General features: G+C 41.9%; 1 protein-coding gene across 2 annotated transcripts in view; it reads right to left on the bottom strand.

The window, feature by feature from the left end:
* The window catches only part of Stat4 (signal transducer and activator of transcription 4), a 95,307-nt gene that overhangs the window by 36,814 nt on the left and 40,654 nt on the right, over window positions 1-17,839 (bottom strand). For both annotated transcript variants that reach the window (XM_015993708.3, XM_042260400.2), the window contains exons 4-5: window positions 4,853-4,951; window positions 1,787-1,879 (exon numbers count right to left, since the gene is read on the bottom strand). In XM_015993708.3, the coding sequence (XP_015849194.1) occupies window positions 1,787-1,879; window positions 4,853-4,951 (192 nt within the window). The remainder of the gene's footprint in view (window positions 1-1,786; window positions 1,880-4,852; window positions 4,952-17,839) is intronic.

Raw genomic sequence — 17,839 nt, 5'->3', positions numbered from 1 at the left:
ACTTGCCTGTTCAGTTTCTCAAGAGCAGAGATCTACAGAAAGCGACGGACTGCTAAGAGACAGGGACCTCACATATACTTGGGAGAAATATGATAAAACTAAATACAGTTTTAAAGCAGAGATATATCGTTGGACCTCAGAATTAAAAGATGCTTTCAGAGTCTCCTAACCAAAAAACAAAACAAAACAAAACTAACAAAATAAAAAGTATATTAAACCATGACTTTAAACAATCAACAATAAACGAATTAAAAGGCTTCAGATAATTGTCATTGGTTATAGCGATTTTTTGGCAAAAAAATTTTGTAAAAAGTTTGTTGTAATAACGATGGTCAGAAACCCTTTTGTGAATGCTACATTCCAGAACACTCTATGCAGAGATGGAGGCTACGGCCCAAGTGGCAGAGTACGTGGGTGGGAAATGACTGCTCTGCTCGGGGTCAGGTCTGGCGTCCTGGGATCCGCCTGCACCCCGGACCGGGTACAGAGACCTGGTGTGTGCTCTCAGGAAGGACTCGCTGAATAGGGGTGAGGCAGGAAGGAGCTGAGCAAGCAGGTGGGCGGCCCCGGGCTTTAGCTTTGCTTTGCTCCCATAGGGAGCGCAGGAGCATGGCCTGCGCCGCGGAGTTAACACCAACTTGAGAGCAGCGTCTGGTGTTTCCTCTCAGGCTGTGTCACCCACGCCGCGTGAAGACGGCCTAGTGTTCCCTGGACAGGCAATCTCAAAGAAGACCTTAGCAACCAGTATTCACAGACCTGGGATGGTCTACAGGCCCGAGGGAAGGACCAGGGCAGAGCTATAAACGGTGAACTTCGATTGCACCAAACTTCTCAGGAGTTAATAAGGAATCCCAGGACCATGGAGCTCAGTGGTAGAGGACTGGCTTAGCAGGTACCAAGTCCTGGATTCAGGCCTAGCATATACTACTACCCACAAACAACAACAACAAACAAACAAACCACTGGAGCCATCTGGGCACTTGATTAATGCACATAAGCATCCTTATTATAATGATACACTAGCCACTGTCTACCTTACGTACTCATGGCATCAGTTCAGTCCTCGGTTTACCATCATAGTATGCTCAGGCATTGGCCTTAGGTCTGCCTTGGGAGTCTGGTTCTTTTTTTTTTTTTTTTTTTTTTTTTTTTTCGATGGTGGGAACAAAGGCATGTCTGCTTGTTCACTTGTGAAAGATCATTAAACCTCCCTGGAAGCAAGGCTTAGAAGTCTGTCCACTGAAACTCTGCCCACAATTCGGACAGTGTGTGGAGAGCTTTGCCTTGTCTGTAGCTGATTCACTTTTAGAGAATTGTTACTATTTCCATTAAAAAAAAAACACAAGTAAATGAATGCTACATAGATTCTGGAAAGGGAAATTGGTATGATCTCCATATACAACACAGTGGAAAGTCTGTCCCCTTAAAAAGATTTTTTTTCTAAATCAAGGAAAGTAACAAACCTACAAGACCAATGGGGAGGGGAAACTAGATGTTCTAATATTAAAGGAAGTGAGTGACATAAAAGATAATAAAAGGGTACAGAGCTCAATTAGACGGAATGCATACACTTTTTAAGAACTACAAGTTACCAAACTTACTCTAGAAGACAGATACTGTGGCGGCTCTGTCAGAAACAAGTCAACTTTAAAAGCCTCCCCAAGGAAATCTTTGCTGTACAAATGTGGCCTGTGAGAAACACACCACCCTCTGAGATCTGTCTGCACTGGCCTGTGGCACACAGGCGGCCGCTACTCACCTGAGACATCTACGAAAGGCCACTCACCTGCACACTGTTTTTAATGGCAGCCACTTTGTGTTCCACATTTCTCTGTCTTTCTGAAACCGACGAACTTTGTAAGGATTTCTCCAGAGGTCCCTGGAAGAAGAATGTATTGAAATTTCAATGTTGTTGATAAACCATGTTTATGGTTATTTGACCTACTTTGACCTGGGGTTTAGATCAATGGGATATATAATACTCTACAGCCATTAAAGCTCCCGCTGAAAGAGCTGGGCATATAACCCACCGGCAGAGAATGCACAAGGCTCCAGATTCCCAGCCCTAGAACAGAAAAAAAAATAATTCTTGTAGTGTCCACAGTCAGACCAACTCAGGACGTTTTCGATGCCATGATGGAAACACAAAGGGAATATTAGTTCTGTGTCCTTGTTCCCGTTGGTTTGGGACAAATGGTGGCCGCGCTCAGTGCCACTTGTCCCATACTCGTGCCTCACATTGGGTTCCACTTGTCCCCATCCAGCAGAAGACAAGAAATAAAGAAGAAAAATCAGTAGCTGAAACCTGGAGATCTGACACAAACTGGTCACTTACGCCAAGGAAGTTCATTAAGAAGCACAACATCATATGCACTGTTTGCGGGGAGCGGGAAGCCAAGGTCAGCAGAGAGCTGAGTCAGTGTTGGCAGGGAGAGCACAGGACACCCGGACAGCTGCCTAAGGACAGACAACCACAGTCCAAGGGGAAGAGGTGGGTCCCCAGAAGCCACAACCTTGGCTCCTCTGAGGCACAGGCTCCAGGCCTAACAAGCCTTGATAAGTCCACTCCTGGACAAGGGCACAGAACTAAAGTTTTGTTTTGTCCTTTCATTGGGCCTTAGAGAAAGTCTTGGGTCAGTCTGGCTCTGTGCACTGTAGAAACTCTTAAATGACATCATGTAGACAGTATTACAATCTAAGCTACTAAGCAGATTATAAAACACTAGATGTAATTTCTACTTGGATATGCATGCAGACATATATATCCGTAAGTATATGAATATGTGCATAGATATTTGGAATTAAGTAGATATGGCGAGAACAGCACATATACCAAAATGTAATATTAACACTAAATAGTAAAAATGTGTGCCATTTTATGATTTTTAAAAGATTTTATCTCTCTCTGTGTGTGTGTGTGTGTGTGTGTGTGTGCAGGTGACAGCAGAGTCTAGACATCTGATGCCCTGCAGCTGGAACTATGGGAAGTTGTGAGCTATCCAGTGTGGGTACTAGAAACTGAACTGGGTCCTCTGGAAGACCTCTTAACCGTGGAGCCATCTTTTAGCTCCTACCTTCATGTCTTAAAAAAACGTTCATAATTTCCCGCAGTCTACTTCCATTACTCTTGAACTTCATGTAATTTTAAATTAGTGCTAAAGGATCACATTAACTTAGGCTTAAATTAGCGATGGAGGGTGTTGAACCTGCTGAGATGTGATTTATTTTTGCTTCAAAGCAAAGGGAACTTTCTGCAGGAAACGGAAGAACGATTTGGTTAAGCAGAAAGGCCAAGGCACTCCTGCCAGCACCGTATCTCGGCCACTCTAATCGTCTGACACTGAGTATGGCCCTTAACCGCAAAGGCCTACAGCCATCTGAAGATGAGAACAAGACATGTAAGCGGCCCCTGCACCATGCAGTTGAGCAGAGAACAGGTTAGAAAAGTTGATAACTTGACAGTGCACAGCAGAGCAGTGGTGGGAGCTCAAGGAAAACCATGCTTTCAGCTCTCAGCGGAGTGTTTTAACTGTCTCACATCCTTCAGACCAGCAAAGCCTTCCCTTCCCCCACATCCATCTCCATTATTCCGTGATTTGTCTACCTACTTGAAATTAAAAAAAAAAAAAAAAAACACTTCTCTTTTTTTTTTATAGTAGTATGCAATATTAACGTATTTTCAGAGTTCCTTTGATTAGTATGTACTTAAATGTTTGGATTTGACTAATATTTGACATTTGGAGAGAGCACACATACATGAGAGAGAGAGACAGACAGACAGAGAGAGACAGAGAGACAGAGAAAGACAGAGACAGAGAGACAGAGAGAGATGAGACAGGAATGGATATATATGTGACCGGTATAAAAATGGACAACCCTAAACTGTAGCTTAGAAGCTACAGTTTTCAAATGAAAACAAGACCATTCTGTGTCATCCAAGAATAATAAGTTGCTAAGACTTGAAAGTCTTACAAAAACATCCATAACCTGATAGTAACCAGAAGTTTTATACTCAATATGCTGTTGTTAGATCTTCATAAGTTGTATGATTCACTAAAGTATGAAGAATGTCATTTAGAAAATGTATTGTTTTATGAATCTTTTTCTTGTTGGTTTAACTAAAAAAAGTGCATCTTAGAGACTGTCGATTCCTTTACTTATCTTTGCTAGATTCTTATCACATTCAGAAGAATGAGATAAAAATATACTGTAAACGACATTAGGGCCAAGAACGGTCAAACCAGTACTTAGGGAGCTTCTGTAACTCAAAATTCCTGTTGGAGTAGCAGCAGCTTAGGCTTGGGAGTCAGACGGTCCAGAAGCATCAGTCAAGAGCAGGCTGTGAAGACAGCCAGCCGAGGAGGAGGAGTCCAAAGCGGAACTGGGAAGTCAACTGAAATGTGGTCACTGCATTCCTGGATTGATAGTGTAAGATCTTAGACCGGAACTTAGCCATGGAAACAGGAAGGAATCTAGAGAAGCCAGTCTGGTGCCACAATTCTTGATCCCAGCACTTGGAAGGAGGACAGAAAGATCACAAGGCCAGCCTCGACTACATAGTGAGCTCAAGGCCAGCCTGCACTACATGAGGCCCCGTGGTTTAAAAAAAAAAAAGGAATTTGAAAAGACTTAATAATTATGTCAAAAAGGACAAGAAACTTCTCACAGATGAGCCCAAGACCTTGAGCATGAGTGCCTGGAAGGAGGGTGGAGCCATCGAGAGGGAAGAAGAAATCGATTCTGCAGAAAACTGGACCCGAGGAGAAAGCAAGGTCACACACTCAGAAACCATCACTTGGCAAGCCAGCGATGGGATGGACAATGCATGTGACTACGGATCAGAAAATGTTACCTGGATAGGCATGTTCGCTGCAGCCAGTATTCTCCTCTCTTCCCTTAAACAATTTGAGATTACCACGGCTACATGCATTGGATTTCCATGAAACTTCCCCTGAAAAATAGTAAGCAAAAGCAGCATGTCATGCTTTGATGTCATAAGGGAATGTCATACTTGAAAACCAACAATAATCTCCCTTTAAAATTATTTGGGATCTGTTCCAATAATCTATTCCTTTGCAATGCCTTGGACACCTGGACTCCTAATGAGAGAATGTTGCTCTCTTTGCTTTCAAGACTCAATAGCTGTTCTTTGAGCACTTCTTTATGAGAGACCTAGAACACAGGAGGTGTGTTTATTTTAGGTACTAGGCAGGTTTAGACATGGTGGTTATGTCCTATGAATTCTCAAGAACCAAGAGGGTCCTCGTTGTACATGTGATAGCTCTCTGCTATGATCTGCAGGTGATGGCATTCATGCCAACTACCTCATAACACTATACTCAAGCAAAACTATACCCACATTTCAGCAATAATATTTTTGATATTGAGGAACGCGTTTTGTTTTTATTGCCAAGGTTAACGATGCATACATTGTTAATTGGCAGCCCGAGGCACTAATTGAACCATCAGATACATTGTTGTAAATGAAAATCATGAATTTCTTCAGGTTGTCGTGGTGCCCAGCAATGAGTGTGCACTCATTTTTCTTACCTGCAAGCACTGAGTTTTCTAGCCTTGATTTACAGGACTCTCTGGAACACCATCATTTAGATATTAGTGTGAAAAGGGCTTTGCTAGAGTTTTCTGAGGCAAGATTAGCAAGAGGCACAGAGACACAAGCACACTAACTGAATCTCTGCCATCCTTTCTTGAGGTGGAACTGAGACCCATGAAATGGACAAAAGGTCAATAGCAAAAAAAAATTAACAGTCCAAAAAGCAGAAAATTAACACTGATCAAATATAGATCATACAGGCAGCTAAACCAAAGGATCTTTCTGGGGAGAAAAATGAAGGTTGTTGGTTGTAAACATTATTACAGCTGTGGCTTCTGTGATAATATATCAGATTCTGTGTCAATTAATATTTCCATTTGTGAAACTGGGGTAAAAACCAACTATTTGGGTTCCTATGCTTCCATATTCACTCTTTAAAAAATGTTTTCCTTCTTTAAATCAGAAATTTCCAGCAGAAAACAAGGGAATTAACTGAAACTCAGAACACACAGATATGAAAGTGACTCCACTCAGTTTGTGGGAATACCATGTTTCTAAAACATCCATATTACAGAGTCTATTTGAATTTACTCCTGTTAATTTTGACATCTCTTGGTTCTTTTCATACAGCTTACCTTTAAGTGTTTTCCCCCAAACCTATGTTTTCTCATCTTTGACCTGAAGGGCATTAAAAAATTATTTCATTGCTAAGAAAGAGTTCCTTTTAGGGCTAACTTGGGAGCTCTGCTATTGATATTAATTGAGAATTTGTCCTTCTGCAATGAGGGTCCCTCTAAGGCTGCAGATGCACGGTGCTGTCTCTGTTCTTCTCAGGATGGAGGATGTCCATGGAGGAGCTGTCCTCGACACTGCATGCTGAGCTCATCTTCTGTCTCCTGTCAAACTCAGCTTCACCACTTTCTTTCCCTCTGCCTTCTTCCATGTCTGCTGAGGTTAAGTCACTCATTTCTTTCCACACTTTTTTCATTGAAGAATACATTTTCACTTCTCAATTCCCCCTAATGTAATGTCTCACTCAAATGTTTGAGACAAAATGTCTTATGAAAAATCACTGTGTTCAATATCAAATGACTATTTCACTTTCCTAAGTATTAAAAGACATGCTAGCCGGGTGGTGGTGGTGGTGGCGGCGGCGGCGGCGGCGGCGGCTGCTGCTGCTGCTGCTGCTGCTGCTGCTGCGGCGGTGGTGGTGGTGCACGCCTTTAATCCCAGCACTCAGGAGGCAGAGCCAGGTGGATCTCTGTGAGTTCGAGGCCAGCCTGGACTACCAAGTGAGTCCTAGGAAAGGCGCAAAGCTACACAGAGAAACCCTGTCTCGAAAAACCACAAAAAAAAAAAAAAAAAAAAAACAAAAAAAAAACACGCTCCTGCTCACCTTTGAGTAGTGACTATGTGTATAGATCTCAGATCAGCAATAAAATGAACCCCAGCGTGTGTGTTGGTGGCAAGGGAAAAAGCAGTCCCGAGGGAGACCCCTGTGGCATTTTACTCCTTTCTATGTCAAGGTCTTGTGAAGTTCTCCCGCTCTCTGCGATGTCCTCTCGCTGTCTCCTGGTGTCAATCAACAGAGGCTTTTCATGGCGGCAAAGTCGAAATTATTAGTCTTTTCCCCAGTGATTGGAATGTTTAATGATGTGCTTAGTAAACCTTTTACTAAGATTCCACAGTGGGGATTTTTTTTTTCTGTCTTTTTGAGTCTAGATGAACTCATGGGTTATGGGTTGTAAATGTTATGGCTGTGATTGCTTCTACAATTTTATCACGGTACATGCTAGCCAGCCCTCCCAGCTGCAAAACAAGGGTAACTTTGTAATATTAAGAGTAACAACACTAGCAACTGTAATAAACTCGCTTTGCTGTCAATTGCAGTTTATTTGGAGCTTTTCAGTGAGAGAGGTTTCTTTCAGTTTTTCCTTTGGATGCACAATTCCAACAACATTCATTGAGAACACATTGTCCCCACTCGGCTGGCCCAGCTCTGCCATAAATCCTGTGTTCCCACCAACATGAGATCCTTCTCCCTGTATTCGGTTCCATCTCAGAGATCATCTAAGGATCACTGGAGGTGACACTGAGGTGTCACTGGAATTTTACGGTTAAGTCCTGATAGCAGGCAGAATATGGCTTTTTGCATTTATTTCCATGCAGATTTCAGAATCAGCTTATAAGAGTCCCCTACACACTAACACACTCACACACCTCATATATTCACACAATCTCTCTCTCCTCTCTCTCCTCTCTCTCTTCTCTCTCTCTCTCTCTCTCTCTCTCTCTCTCTCTCTCTCTCTCTCACACACACACACACACACACACACACACACACACACACACACACACCACTGACAGTTTCAGTACCGCTGGATCTTTAGAGCCATTAAGGGAGATTTGGAATGCATATAGTTTTGTTCTGATCCAGTCATATCACAACTGTAGAATGTCTAATAAACATTCTTAATTTTCCACAGGAGATCTGAAGCATCTTGTTAGGGTTGCTTCTGTTTAGTTGATACTGTTTTGATATGAGGATACCTGATAGCTTCCTCTTGTGGCTGATATATAAAAACAGTTAAATTTGTGTATTGATTTTGAGTCTAGCAAAGTTGCTGACTCCTATAGATTCTAATGATGTATTTATAATATTTGTTAATTCTAAATTTTTATCTGTGGATTCTTCTAGATTTTCTACACCCATTAATCGGCTCCTGCACAACATTGATAGAATCTTCTCCCTTTTCAATTATCTCATGTCCATCCAGGTTTCACCTTCAAGACTTGTTTGGAAGTATACTGGTTAATTTCCAAACACGGGAACTTTCTTCTGCTTCTCCTACAACACAACTTGTGATATATTTTGATTTTGATCAGATAGAGACGCTGATGACCTCAGCCCCTAAGTTTGTTAATATCTGCTCTGTGGCCCAGCATATGGATAACATGTGAAAATTTCATGCTAACTTTCAAGGAATGGGTATCCTGTAGTTGTTGGGTCCAAATATTTTATTCTGCTTTATTAAGTCAGATGTCATTTTGTGTAAATTCCTGTCTTGGTGCTGGCTTGCTTTAACTATCGATTTTATAAGTTATTGAATGAAGCTACTTTGTAAGTTGTTCTTCTGTTTCTGATAGAAATATTTAGATGCATAACATATTGCTCGTGATTAAAGTCCTTCATGGCTATGAACTGATCTTTATCTCCAGTAATGATTTTTACCCTAAAGCAAGATGACTAACTATGACATAATCCTTTTTAGTCACATGCATTTTATCTTATTTCAAGAACGCTATTTCAAAGTGGATATAGATACTTAACTGAGTAACCAGTATTATACACACACCAAAGGGTAAATGCACACAAAATAAACATGGCTGACACATTCCCAGCCCTTCTTTGCTTATTTAGAATTAGCTTTTCTGAATCTTGTTTAAGCTCAGATTCATAGCCTGCTGTGTTTGTCCATAGAGCAGTCCTGTGGGCTGTCCAGACGCCAGTGACGCCTTTCTCTGGAGCACGGCACGGATATAGCTCTACTCTCTCCTTTCTGCAAGGTTTCATACTGGAATGTTCACCGTAAGTTCTCAGTATCAGATTTTCAGGCAAGAACTGGCCTTCGAGTCCCTTCCAGGATGGCTAGCTGGCTTGCTGACTGACGCGCTAGGAGTTCTAGTGGTCTGATCACACCGTCATTAGCAACCACACCACTGTGCAGTGAGGGGGATCGCTGACGGTGCACCTAGCAGTCCTTATCCATCTACTACGTTCAGTGGTGCCACGGGGGCTGTTCTTACTGTTTACGTGTACGAGTGCTTCGCCTGCATGTATATGTGTACCCTGTGCGTGCCTGGTGGTGCCAGCGGAAGTCAGAAGAGGGCATCAGATGCCCTGAAACTGGAATTACAGATTATTGTGAGTCACATGTAGGTGGGTGCTGAGGACTGGACCTGGATCCTCTGCAAGAGCAGCGAATGGTTGTAACCTCTGAGCCGCCTCTCTAGCCACCGTTCTTGTTCTTAGACATTGCTGTACAATTTTAATTAGATAGAGGGCAACTGCAGAAATCAGCTGATACAAGGTAACAGCGACACGTGCTTTTTATGATCTGAATCTTATGCCATGTAAAGATTTTTTTTTCTTTCTTTCCTTTTTTTTTTTTCTTTTTAGATCCCCAGAACTCCAAATAATATGACTTTAGGTCTTGCCAAAGCAAATCCACCTCCCACTCCTTAGCATTAGTTATTCGATTAAACACATCTTTCCACTTTCCTGCAGTAGCATTGTGCGTTCTGTTCAGACAGCGGGTCGCTTCTGACACAGATGTGTATTTAAAGGTGATGCTGTGTAGAGCTTGCAGCTTCTGACTGTTCAGAGCTTGTCCATCTCTCCTAAGGGAAGCCATTGCTCTTACCACAGCTCCTCTGAGTGTAACAGGCAATCTGCACACCCCGACTTCAGCCACAGAATGCAACCTGGTGGGTGGATTCCTTTCTAAAGCCTGTAAAGCATTTACTGTTGCTTTCCGAGGACGTATGAATCTGGATCGTTTAACCAGTACGCAAATACGGATTGGACAAAAGTCAAATGCTGGCTTGTTCGTGACAGTCTCTGCACACACACCTATTTGTTCCGACTGCAAATTGTAGCGCTCTACTTTGGCTGCATTTTAAAAAGCAATTAAACAGCACGTGTTATTACAACAGCGTGTGTAAGTCAAGCGACAAGCGCGTGAACGGCTGTGACCTGACTTCACATCACACACAGTAACAGTGACACAGGGACTGCCACACGGCAACAGCAGTTGAGAGGCTTGAGTGTAAGATGCAAGGGCTGATTGGGGAGGTCTCTCCGTCACGGCTAACGGGGGCGTGAACAATGAAGGGGCTTGGGGAGACAGCTCGCCATTTCTTATAAAACTAAACACACTCTTGTCACGGCATCCGGCCACCACTCTTCAGTTTTTATCACTCTTTTATTTAAGGAGGGTGGAAGTGCACACACAGACACCATCTACATATGACTGGTGAGCTCCAGGTTCAGAAAGAGGCCACGTCTCAAACAACATGGCAGTGAGCAACTGAGGAAGGCACTCTGAACTGACCTCTGGCCTTCACATTCATGGGCACCCACGTGAGCACATGTACCACCCCCCCCCCCCCACACACACACACAGAGAGTAGGAAGATAGTAAGAGAGTCAGTGGTTGACAGGGGTTTGGAGGGGAGGAGCAAAGAGGATGGAGGGGCGGGGAAGGGAGCAGTGAAATGGTCTTGTGTAACATTTCTGTGGTGGAGACACAGCGTTGTTCCATGTTAATACACCGTCAGTTCATCAGTTGCCACGAACGTATCACGTTGACACAATATTTAAGAGGCTGTCTAGTGGGAGGGACGATGTGGGAACTCTGCACTTTCTGCTCAGTTTTTCAGGAATTTTATTTATTTATTTAAGAGAGTGACAAATCTTCCCCACTCCCTCTGTAAGCTACTACCCTCTCACTAGAAATGAGTGAAGTAAAAATGAAGTGCTTTCCCTAGGCAAAAGTAGATTGGTTGGTTTGTTTGTCTGTTTGGGGCTTTTTTGCTTTGTTTTGGCTTGGTTTTTGGAGACGGTTTCTCTGTGTAATTTTGGTACCTGTCCTGGATCTTGCTCTGTAGACCAGGCTGGCCTCGAACTCATAGAGATTCACCTGCCTCTGCCTTTCAAGTGTTGGAACTGCAGGGTTTTGCTACTACACCCAGCTTCCAAAAGGTGTACATTTTAATGCCTTTTCTTCATGCCAACACCAATGCACTTTAACTAGCTAACAATCAGCTGCAAGTGTGTGTGCTATGGTGTGTTTCCTAGGAACATGCTTCCCAAAGGCACTCAGCATGTCCTCTGTAAACTCTGAGTACATTCTTGGCACAATGTTCTATATCTGCTTTGATTGACTAGATGTCGATTGTTGGCTTGACAGACAGCTTGTAGAATCACCAAGGGGACATTATTCTGGGTACATCTGTGGGGGTTCTCTAGAGTATGTGAACTGGAGTAGGAAGACTACCACAAACGTGGTACCACCGTGGCTCCATGTGCTGGGGGTCCTGGGCTGGGCACCGTCACTGGTCTCTGTTTCCTGACCGCAGGTACAGTGTGACCAGCCACCTCACACTCCTGCCATCCTCAAGAGGCTTTTGTCAGGCTTAGTCACAGCAACAAGACAAAGGACTAACGCACCCACGGAGACCTAATCTACCTGTGACGGTTACTCTGCAGAGCACCTGACTCTGTGCCTCAGACATTCACTCCATGGCTTTGAGTAAATGGCTGGTTAATCTTCATTGCTTTAGTTGCCCTGATAGTTGAGAGACTAATGCTTGTGAAGAGCATGCCAGTCAACTGAAAGACCTTTGTAACTCACAAAGCACTCTAAATAATAAGAGGGTTTCTGTATGGCTTCAAGGTTATGTTAGGGGAGGTTGACTCTCATACACATAAATCAGCAAAATCCAATGTCTTCCTAGTTTAACAGACATGACCAAACTGATTGATCTGTGTTCCAGGAAGTATAAAAGGAACTGAAATATAAAATAAAAAACTACAAATACAAAAGCAGCTTCAGAAAACGTGAGATTGTGTGTGTGTGTGTTTTAAATAAACAACACTGGGGACTTCCCTGGCGTTTCTTGAGGACTCACAAGAAAGGCGCCACACGTGGCTCTGAATCAAATAATTCGCCCCGGCCCAGAGTTGTCAGCAAAGCCACGTTAAAGCCACATTTTTCTTGCATAGAAAAGGCAGGGAAAGCAAGCGCCAAGCCCTCAGCAGGGACGACCCTGGACAGCAGACTCAAGATGGGGTTCCACTTCTACTCCAGGTTTCTGGCTTTAGAATCTCCTTTAAATAGTTAGGCATGTGCTGGCTTAATGATGAAAACTAAACAGAAATCATAAAGCTTCTACACAATATACATATAATATATATATATTATATATATATTTCAAAGCAGATCTTTCCCTTTGATTTCTGCAGAATTTTTTGTAAAAGATGAGTTTTGATTTTGAAAATTGTCAGTCAAGTCAAAAGAGAAGTTGGAGACCACTCTGATGACTAACAGTCTGTGTCCACAGGGAATTCACAGCTTGCAACAGATAAACTTCAATTTTAAACAGGAAATGAGCAAAGGTAGATGCTAACCTTATCATGCATGCTTGAACACAAGAAAATTAGTCCGTGCGTTTACTGAGTACCTACAGTATATTTTACAGGCAGCTTTAATCCCAGGTAGATCTGGAAAGGTTTGCATTAGGAAGAACAGGTATTATGTCATGTGTGAGTACTACATCATCTGTAAGGAGTCATAGAACCAGAAACTCAAGGGAAATCAACCTCAAAGCCAGGTGCTTTTCATTCTACAGCTTTGGGCTTTCCAAATCATGACTACCTAAAGACAACAACAACCTGACACCTTTTTGGCTACTAGACTCTGTGAACCATTTAATTTTATTTTGTCAGACATTCTATTATTTTCTTTTTTTTTCTTTCTTTTCTTTCTTTTTTTTTTTTTGGTTTTTCAAGACAGGGTTTCTTTGTGTAGCTTTGCGCCTTTCCTGGAACTCACTTAGTAGCCCAGGCTGGCCTCAAACTCACAGAGATCTGCCTAGCTCTGCCTCCCGAGTGCTGGGATTAAAGGCTTGAGCCACCACGGCCTGGCCTACTATTTTCTATAAGAAATATGTTCAGGGCAGTCATTATTTACGGAACCTGAAGATAGGTGCAGTGCTTAAACAAACAGTGGAAAGATGCCATGTATTGATCACAAAGTAAGTGGTTTGGGCTGAGGTCACTTAGAGGTCTCACAACTTGTGGAAGTTCTACTTGTTGGTAAAGACAGCCTGCTGTGGCTGCTGAGTGCTCCTGTGTGCCCTTGCAGCATCTACTGAGGAATGCTGAGAACGTAAAGCCCTGGCCACCCTTGACTCCAGCTCCCTCTGGGATATTCTTAGTAGCAGCCTTGATGAGGTAAAGCAGTTCTTCTGCTAAAGACTGGGCTTGCTTTTCCAGCCATAAAAGCAGCGAGTTCCTCAAGTTCACTGTTCGCCTTGATTGTAACACAACCCACTGAATTTGCAGACACCCCGAGTGAGCCCACATGTGACCTCTTTAGAATTCCTAGCTGAAAGCAAAATCAAGAACTGTATTATACGATCTTTGTGTTGGCAGATGCCTGACTTTAGATGCTTCTGAAGCAACATAAATACATAAAACTGTTGGTGAGATTGTTTCAGGAGGAGGGCAGGGTGCAGCTGCTCCTAGTGTGAGATGGTTTAGCATCTGAAGGCTCAGATGAGATCCTCTAACAATGTCCTGAGCTACTCTGGGGAGAATCCAACCATGAGTCTTGCTCATTATACACAAAGACAGATGCCTTGGCAATCTATTTCTTATAGAATCATCCAGCTACCTTTTCTCCTTTATTGCCAGGACAATAGTGCATGCACCATTGTCATTATTAAAAGGTGTTCAGATAAGATTACAGAAGGAGATAGACTATTAAGTGTAAATACTGGTAAAGAAAGTATACACCATCTATCTTGATGATATAATGGTGTATCTCAGAGACAAAAGGACTCAAAATTATATCAGGAATAAGCAAGATGGTATAATACTCATTGGTAATAATCATCTATAAGTGGAAATGGGGGAAATTACATTTAAAAATACTAAGAGAAATGATTTAAAATTTTTAACACATTGTACTGAAAGGATAAATGCTAGAAAAGCAAGGCACACTCAAGTTCATGTAAATAATACACAATGTATCCAAGTGTTGAGGTATCACATGGTACTCGTAAATGTGCATAATATTTATGTAGCTATAAACTGTTTGAAAACACTTTTTTTTTTCTTAAAAGTTAAGAACAAGCCAGGTGGTGGAGGTATATGCCTTTAATCCCAGCACTTGAGAGACAGAGGCAGGTGGATCTCTGTGAGTTTGAGGCCAGCCTGGTCTACAGAGTGAGATCCAGGACAGGCTCCAAAGCTACACAGAGAAACCCTGTCTCGAAAAACAAAACAAAACAAAAACCTAGAACAAATACAACAAGAAAAATATAGGTCTTCTATGAATTAAGCTAGGGTCATATTGAAATTGTCAAAGTTTCAGAAGGGATAAATTAAAAACATAAATTCTCAATTGTAAGACTTGGTGTCATCAAAATGAGAGAGGAGGAGAGAGGGAGAGAGAGAAAGAGGGAGGGAGGGAGGGAGGGAGGGAGGAAGGAAGGAAGGAAGGAAGGAAGGAAGGAAGGAAGGAAGGAAGGAAGGAAGGAAGGAAGGAAGGAAGGAAAAGGAAAGAAAAAAGAAAGAAAGAGTTCCCCAAAAATCACATTGGCAAAAATGAAAGACATTACAACTGTAGTTGGAGTCAGCAGGATGTCTCAGTGAGTAAAGGTACTTGCTGCCAAGCCTGACGACCAGAGTTCAATCCCTAGAACCCACTTGGGAAGGAAGAACCAACTTCCACAAGTTGTCTTCTGACCTCCACAGCTGTGCCCTGGGATGCACACCATATACATCACACACACACACACACACACACACACACACACACACACACACACACGCACACGCACACGCACACGCACACGCATACGCACACACACACACACACACACAGTGTGTGTTTGTGGGTCTATATATATAAAATATATACAGCTCTACTTAATGAAACTGTAGAGAATCATTCTTTCCTATTTTCCTGATGAATTGTGAATTTGTGACATCTTAGAAAAGCAATCTCATATCTCTCAAGTTTTAAAATGCTTATGATTTTAACTAGTAAGTACATTTCGAGACCCCTATCCCGTAAAACTTAAAGCAATGCCCATGATAATCTATGAACAACTGGAAATTCGGAGATTGCCCACTAAGCAGGAATTGCCCAGTAAATCGCAGTGCACCCACACTGTGGACTGTTAGTTACCACCGATAAGAGAGGGTTTCTGTGAAATGAAATTTGGAAAGCAGAGAAATGAATAATGAAGTTTCATTTTTGTAAGTGGTAAACTCTTGACGTCATCCCTTAGAAAACTCCGTAACCACATGCACAATTCACGCAGTTTCCACTTTTATTTAATCATGGGATCATGGATATGAAAGCCTGTGTATTTAACTGCCAACACTGATGTCTGAAAGGGTGGTGCTGGTGGTGTGCATGCAGGCGAGGAATAAAGAAGTGTGAAACGTGTAATAAAGCTGTACGTGTGATTCAATCTGCTTTAGGGGAAATGATATCTGGGTGCTTACAGAGAGAAAGTGCAGAAAGACGGCAACTGAAATGTAAATAGTGCCGCATTATTTTGGTGGAATTTTAGGGGTTTTTTTCTTTCTTTCTTTCTTTCTTTTTGGACTTGTCATTGTCATTTAAATTTTCACAAGGACCTGCTTAATTTAAGCGGTAAAGGAAAAAAAAACACAAACGGTTTTTATTCTAATGAGGTATATTGGTAATTTTAAATATTGGTGCATATAATGATCAAAATATAGGGCACTGGGACCTAAAACTAGAAGCGGAGAATCTTCCAATCAGTAGAAACAAAACCATTCTGTGGGTTGACATTTGAGAAGCAACCTTCAAAGTGCCAACACAGGCGCCACTGAACAAATGCCTGAGGTCCCCCTCAGTGGGGGTGGAAGCATGACGGCGGATTGGAACCCTGTCAGAGACTGAACTCAGAGGGTTGCTGGTGGCCCAGCAACGGAGGGTTAACTAACGGAGGGTTAGTGCTCATGGAAGCCCGCTGCAGACAATGACGACCGACCCAGCCTCCTCAGAGTGCTGGAGCATACGTGCTGGCCCCTAGAGCGAACTTCACGGTGGTCTCTGCGTGTGCCGCACTGGACGTCTGCCTGTGGACACCCCTTCTCCATCGGGACACCGTAGAAGACGCTAACCGGGGTTCCGCGTTTCTCAAACGTCAGCCTCTTGGGCTGGCTGGCCCTGGCCTCCATGACCATCTTTCCATTTCCCATTTCAATCCAAATGCGTTTGCCTCCGTCCCTCAGTCTCTTGCTGACTTAGAGATCATTTGGGGGATGTATTCACCTTTCTCTTGTTGTTTTGGGTGAAAACCCATATCAAGTTGTGTATTTGTACCTTCTGTGTCCTCTGGGCGCTAACGATGCATTTGACAGCCTGACCCAGAAGCATTAGAACACAGCCTTTGTGGTGACGGTTTACCTAAAAAAATGCCCGGGAAAGTCCTCAGGATTTGAAGTCAAAATCCAGGGCTTTCATGACATTATCAAAAATGACATTTAGAGAAAGACCACCCTCCGTCCACTGACTTGATCCCTCCCCCGTGAAATCTCAGCCCTGCTTTCTCTCCTAAGCATTGAGAATTAAGTGGGACATTCACATGATCACAATCAATTATTAAATTAAGGTCAATTATATATGTATTTTTTGATTGCAGAAGTAAAAATACGAAATTTTTTTAAATGCAAAAATCACTAAGATTCAGGAAAATCCACAAGAAAATAAATATCATCTAAATCCCTGTATAACTGATCTTAATTAATGTTTTGATACATTCCAGTATATTTTCTCCATGTGTGTAGTCTATAGGCACACATTAAAAATGCATTTCAAAGCATACTGTGTATCATTATTAATCTTCTTAACTGATACTTTATTAATTTCGCTTAACTGATACTTCTTCAATACATTAAAATTCTTCAATAATATAACTTTAATAGTGATTGAATGGTTATTTTAGCCCTGGTCTGATTTTTTAAAATAATTTTTCCATTTAGATTATTGTTTTTCATGATCAAAGTGTTTTATTATTAACCCAAACTTGTTAAATTATAATATTTAGATCTTGCTTATTTTTTACCTTGTTAGAATACTGAACAAGATACATTAAAATACTCTGCATTTTTCTATTTTTTGTTTATAATTTCTACTTCATATTGTGATTTAATGTTAATGTTACTTAATATGCCATAAATTCTATAAACTTGATGCATATATGTTCATTTGAAATTATCTCTTCTAATATTACAATATTTGTCCCGATTATTACTTTGGGGTTTAAATTTGACATTTTAAAATGGCTTCATAAATCTCGTAAGTGGTAAATTAAAGGTTACATGTCCTTAGTACCAAATTAATGTCATACCTATTTCTCATTTTCATTCCACATTACAAAATAACATGGAGACAATGCTTTGTCTTATACCATTATATACCCGGTGTTTTACTTGGGGCTCTCCCAATCGCTCAT

The sequence above is a fragment of the Peromyscus maniculatus genome, chromosome 13 (assembly GCF_049852395.1).
Source record: "Peromyscus maniculatus bairdii isolate BWxNUB_F1_BW_parent chromosome 13, HU_Pman_BW_mat_3.1, whole genome shotgun sequence".
Taxonomy (NCBI): Eukaryota; Metazoa; Chordata; class Mammalia; order Rodentia; family Cricetidae; genus Peromyscus; species Peromyscus maniculatus.
Note: the sequence above shows the minus strand (reverse complement) of the source record. Positions and strands in the feature narration are given on the sequence as shown.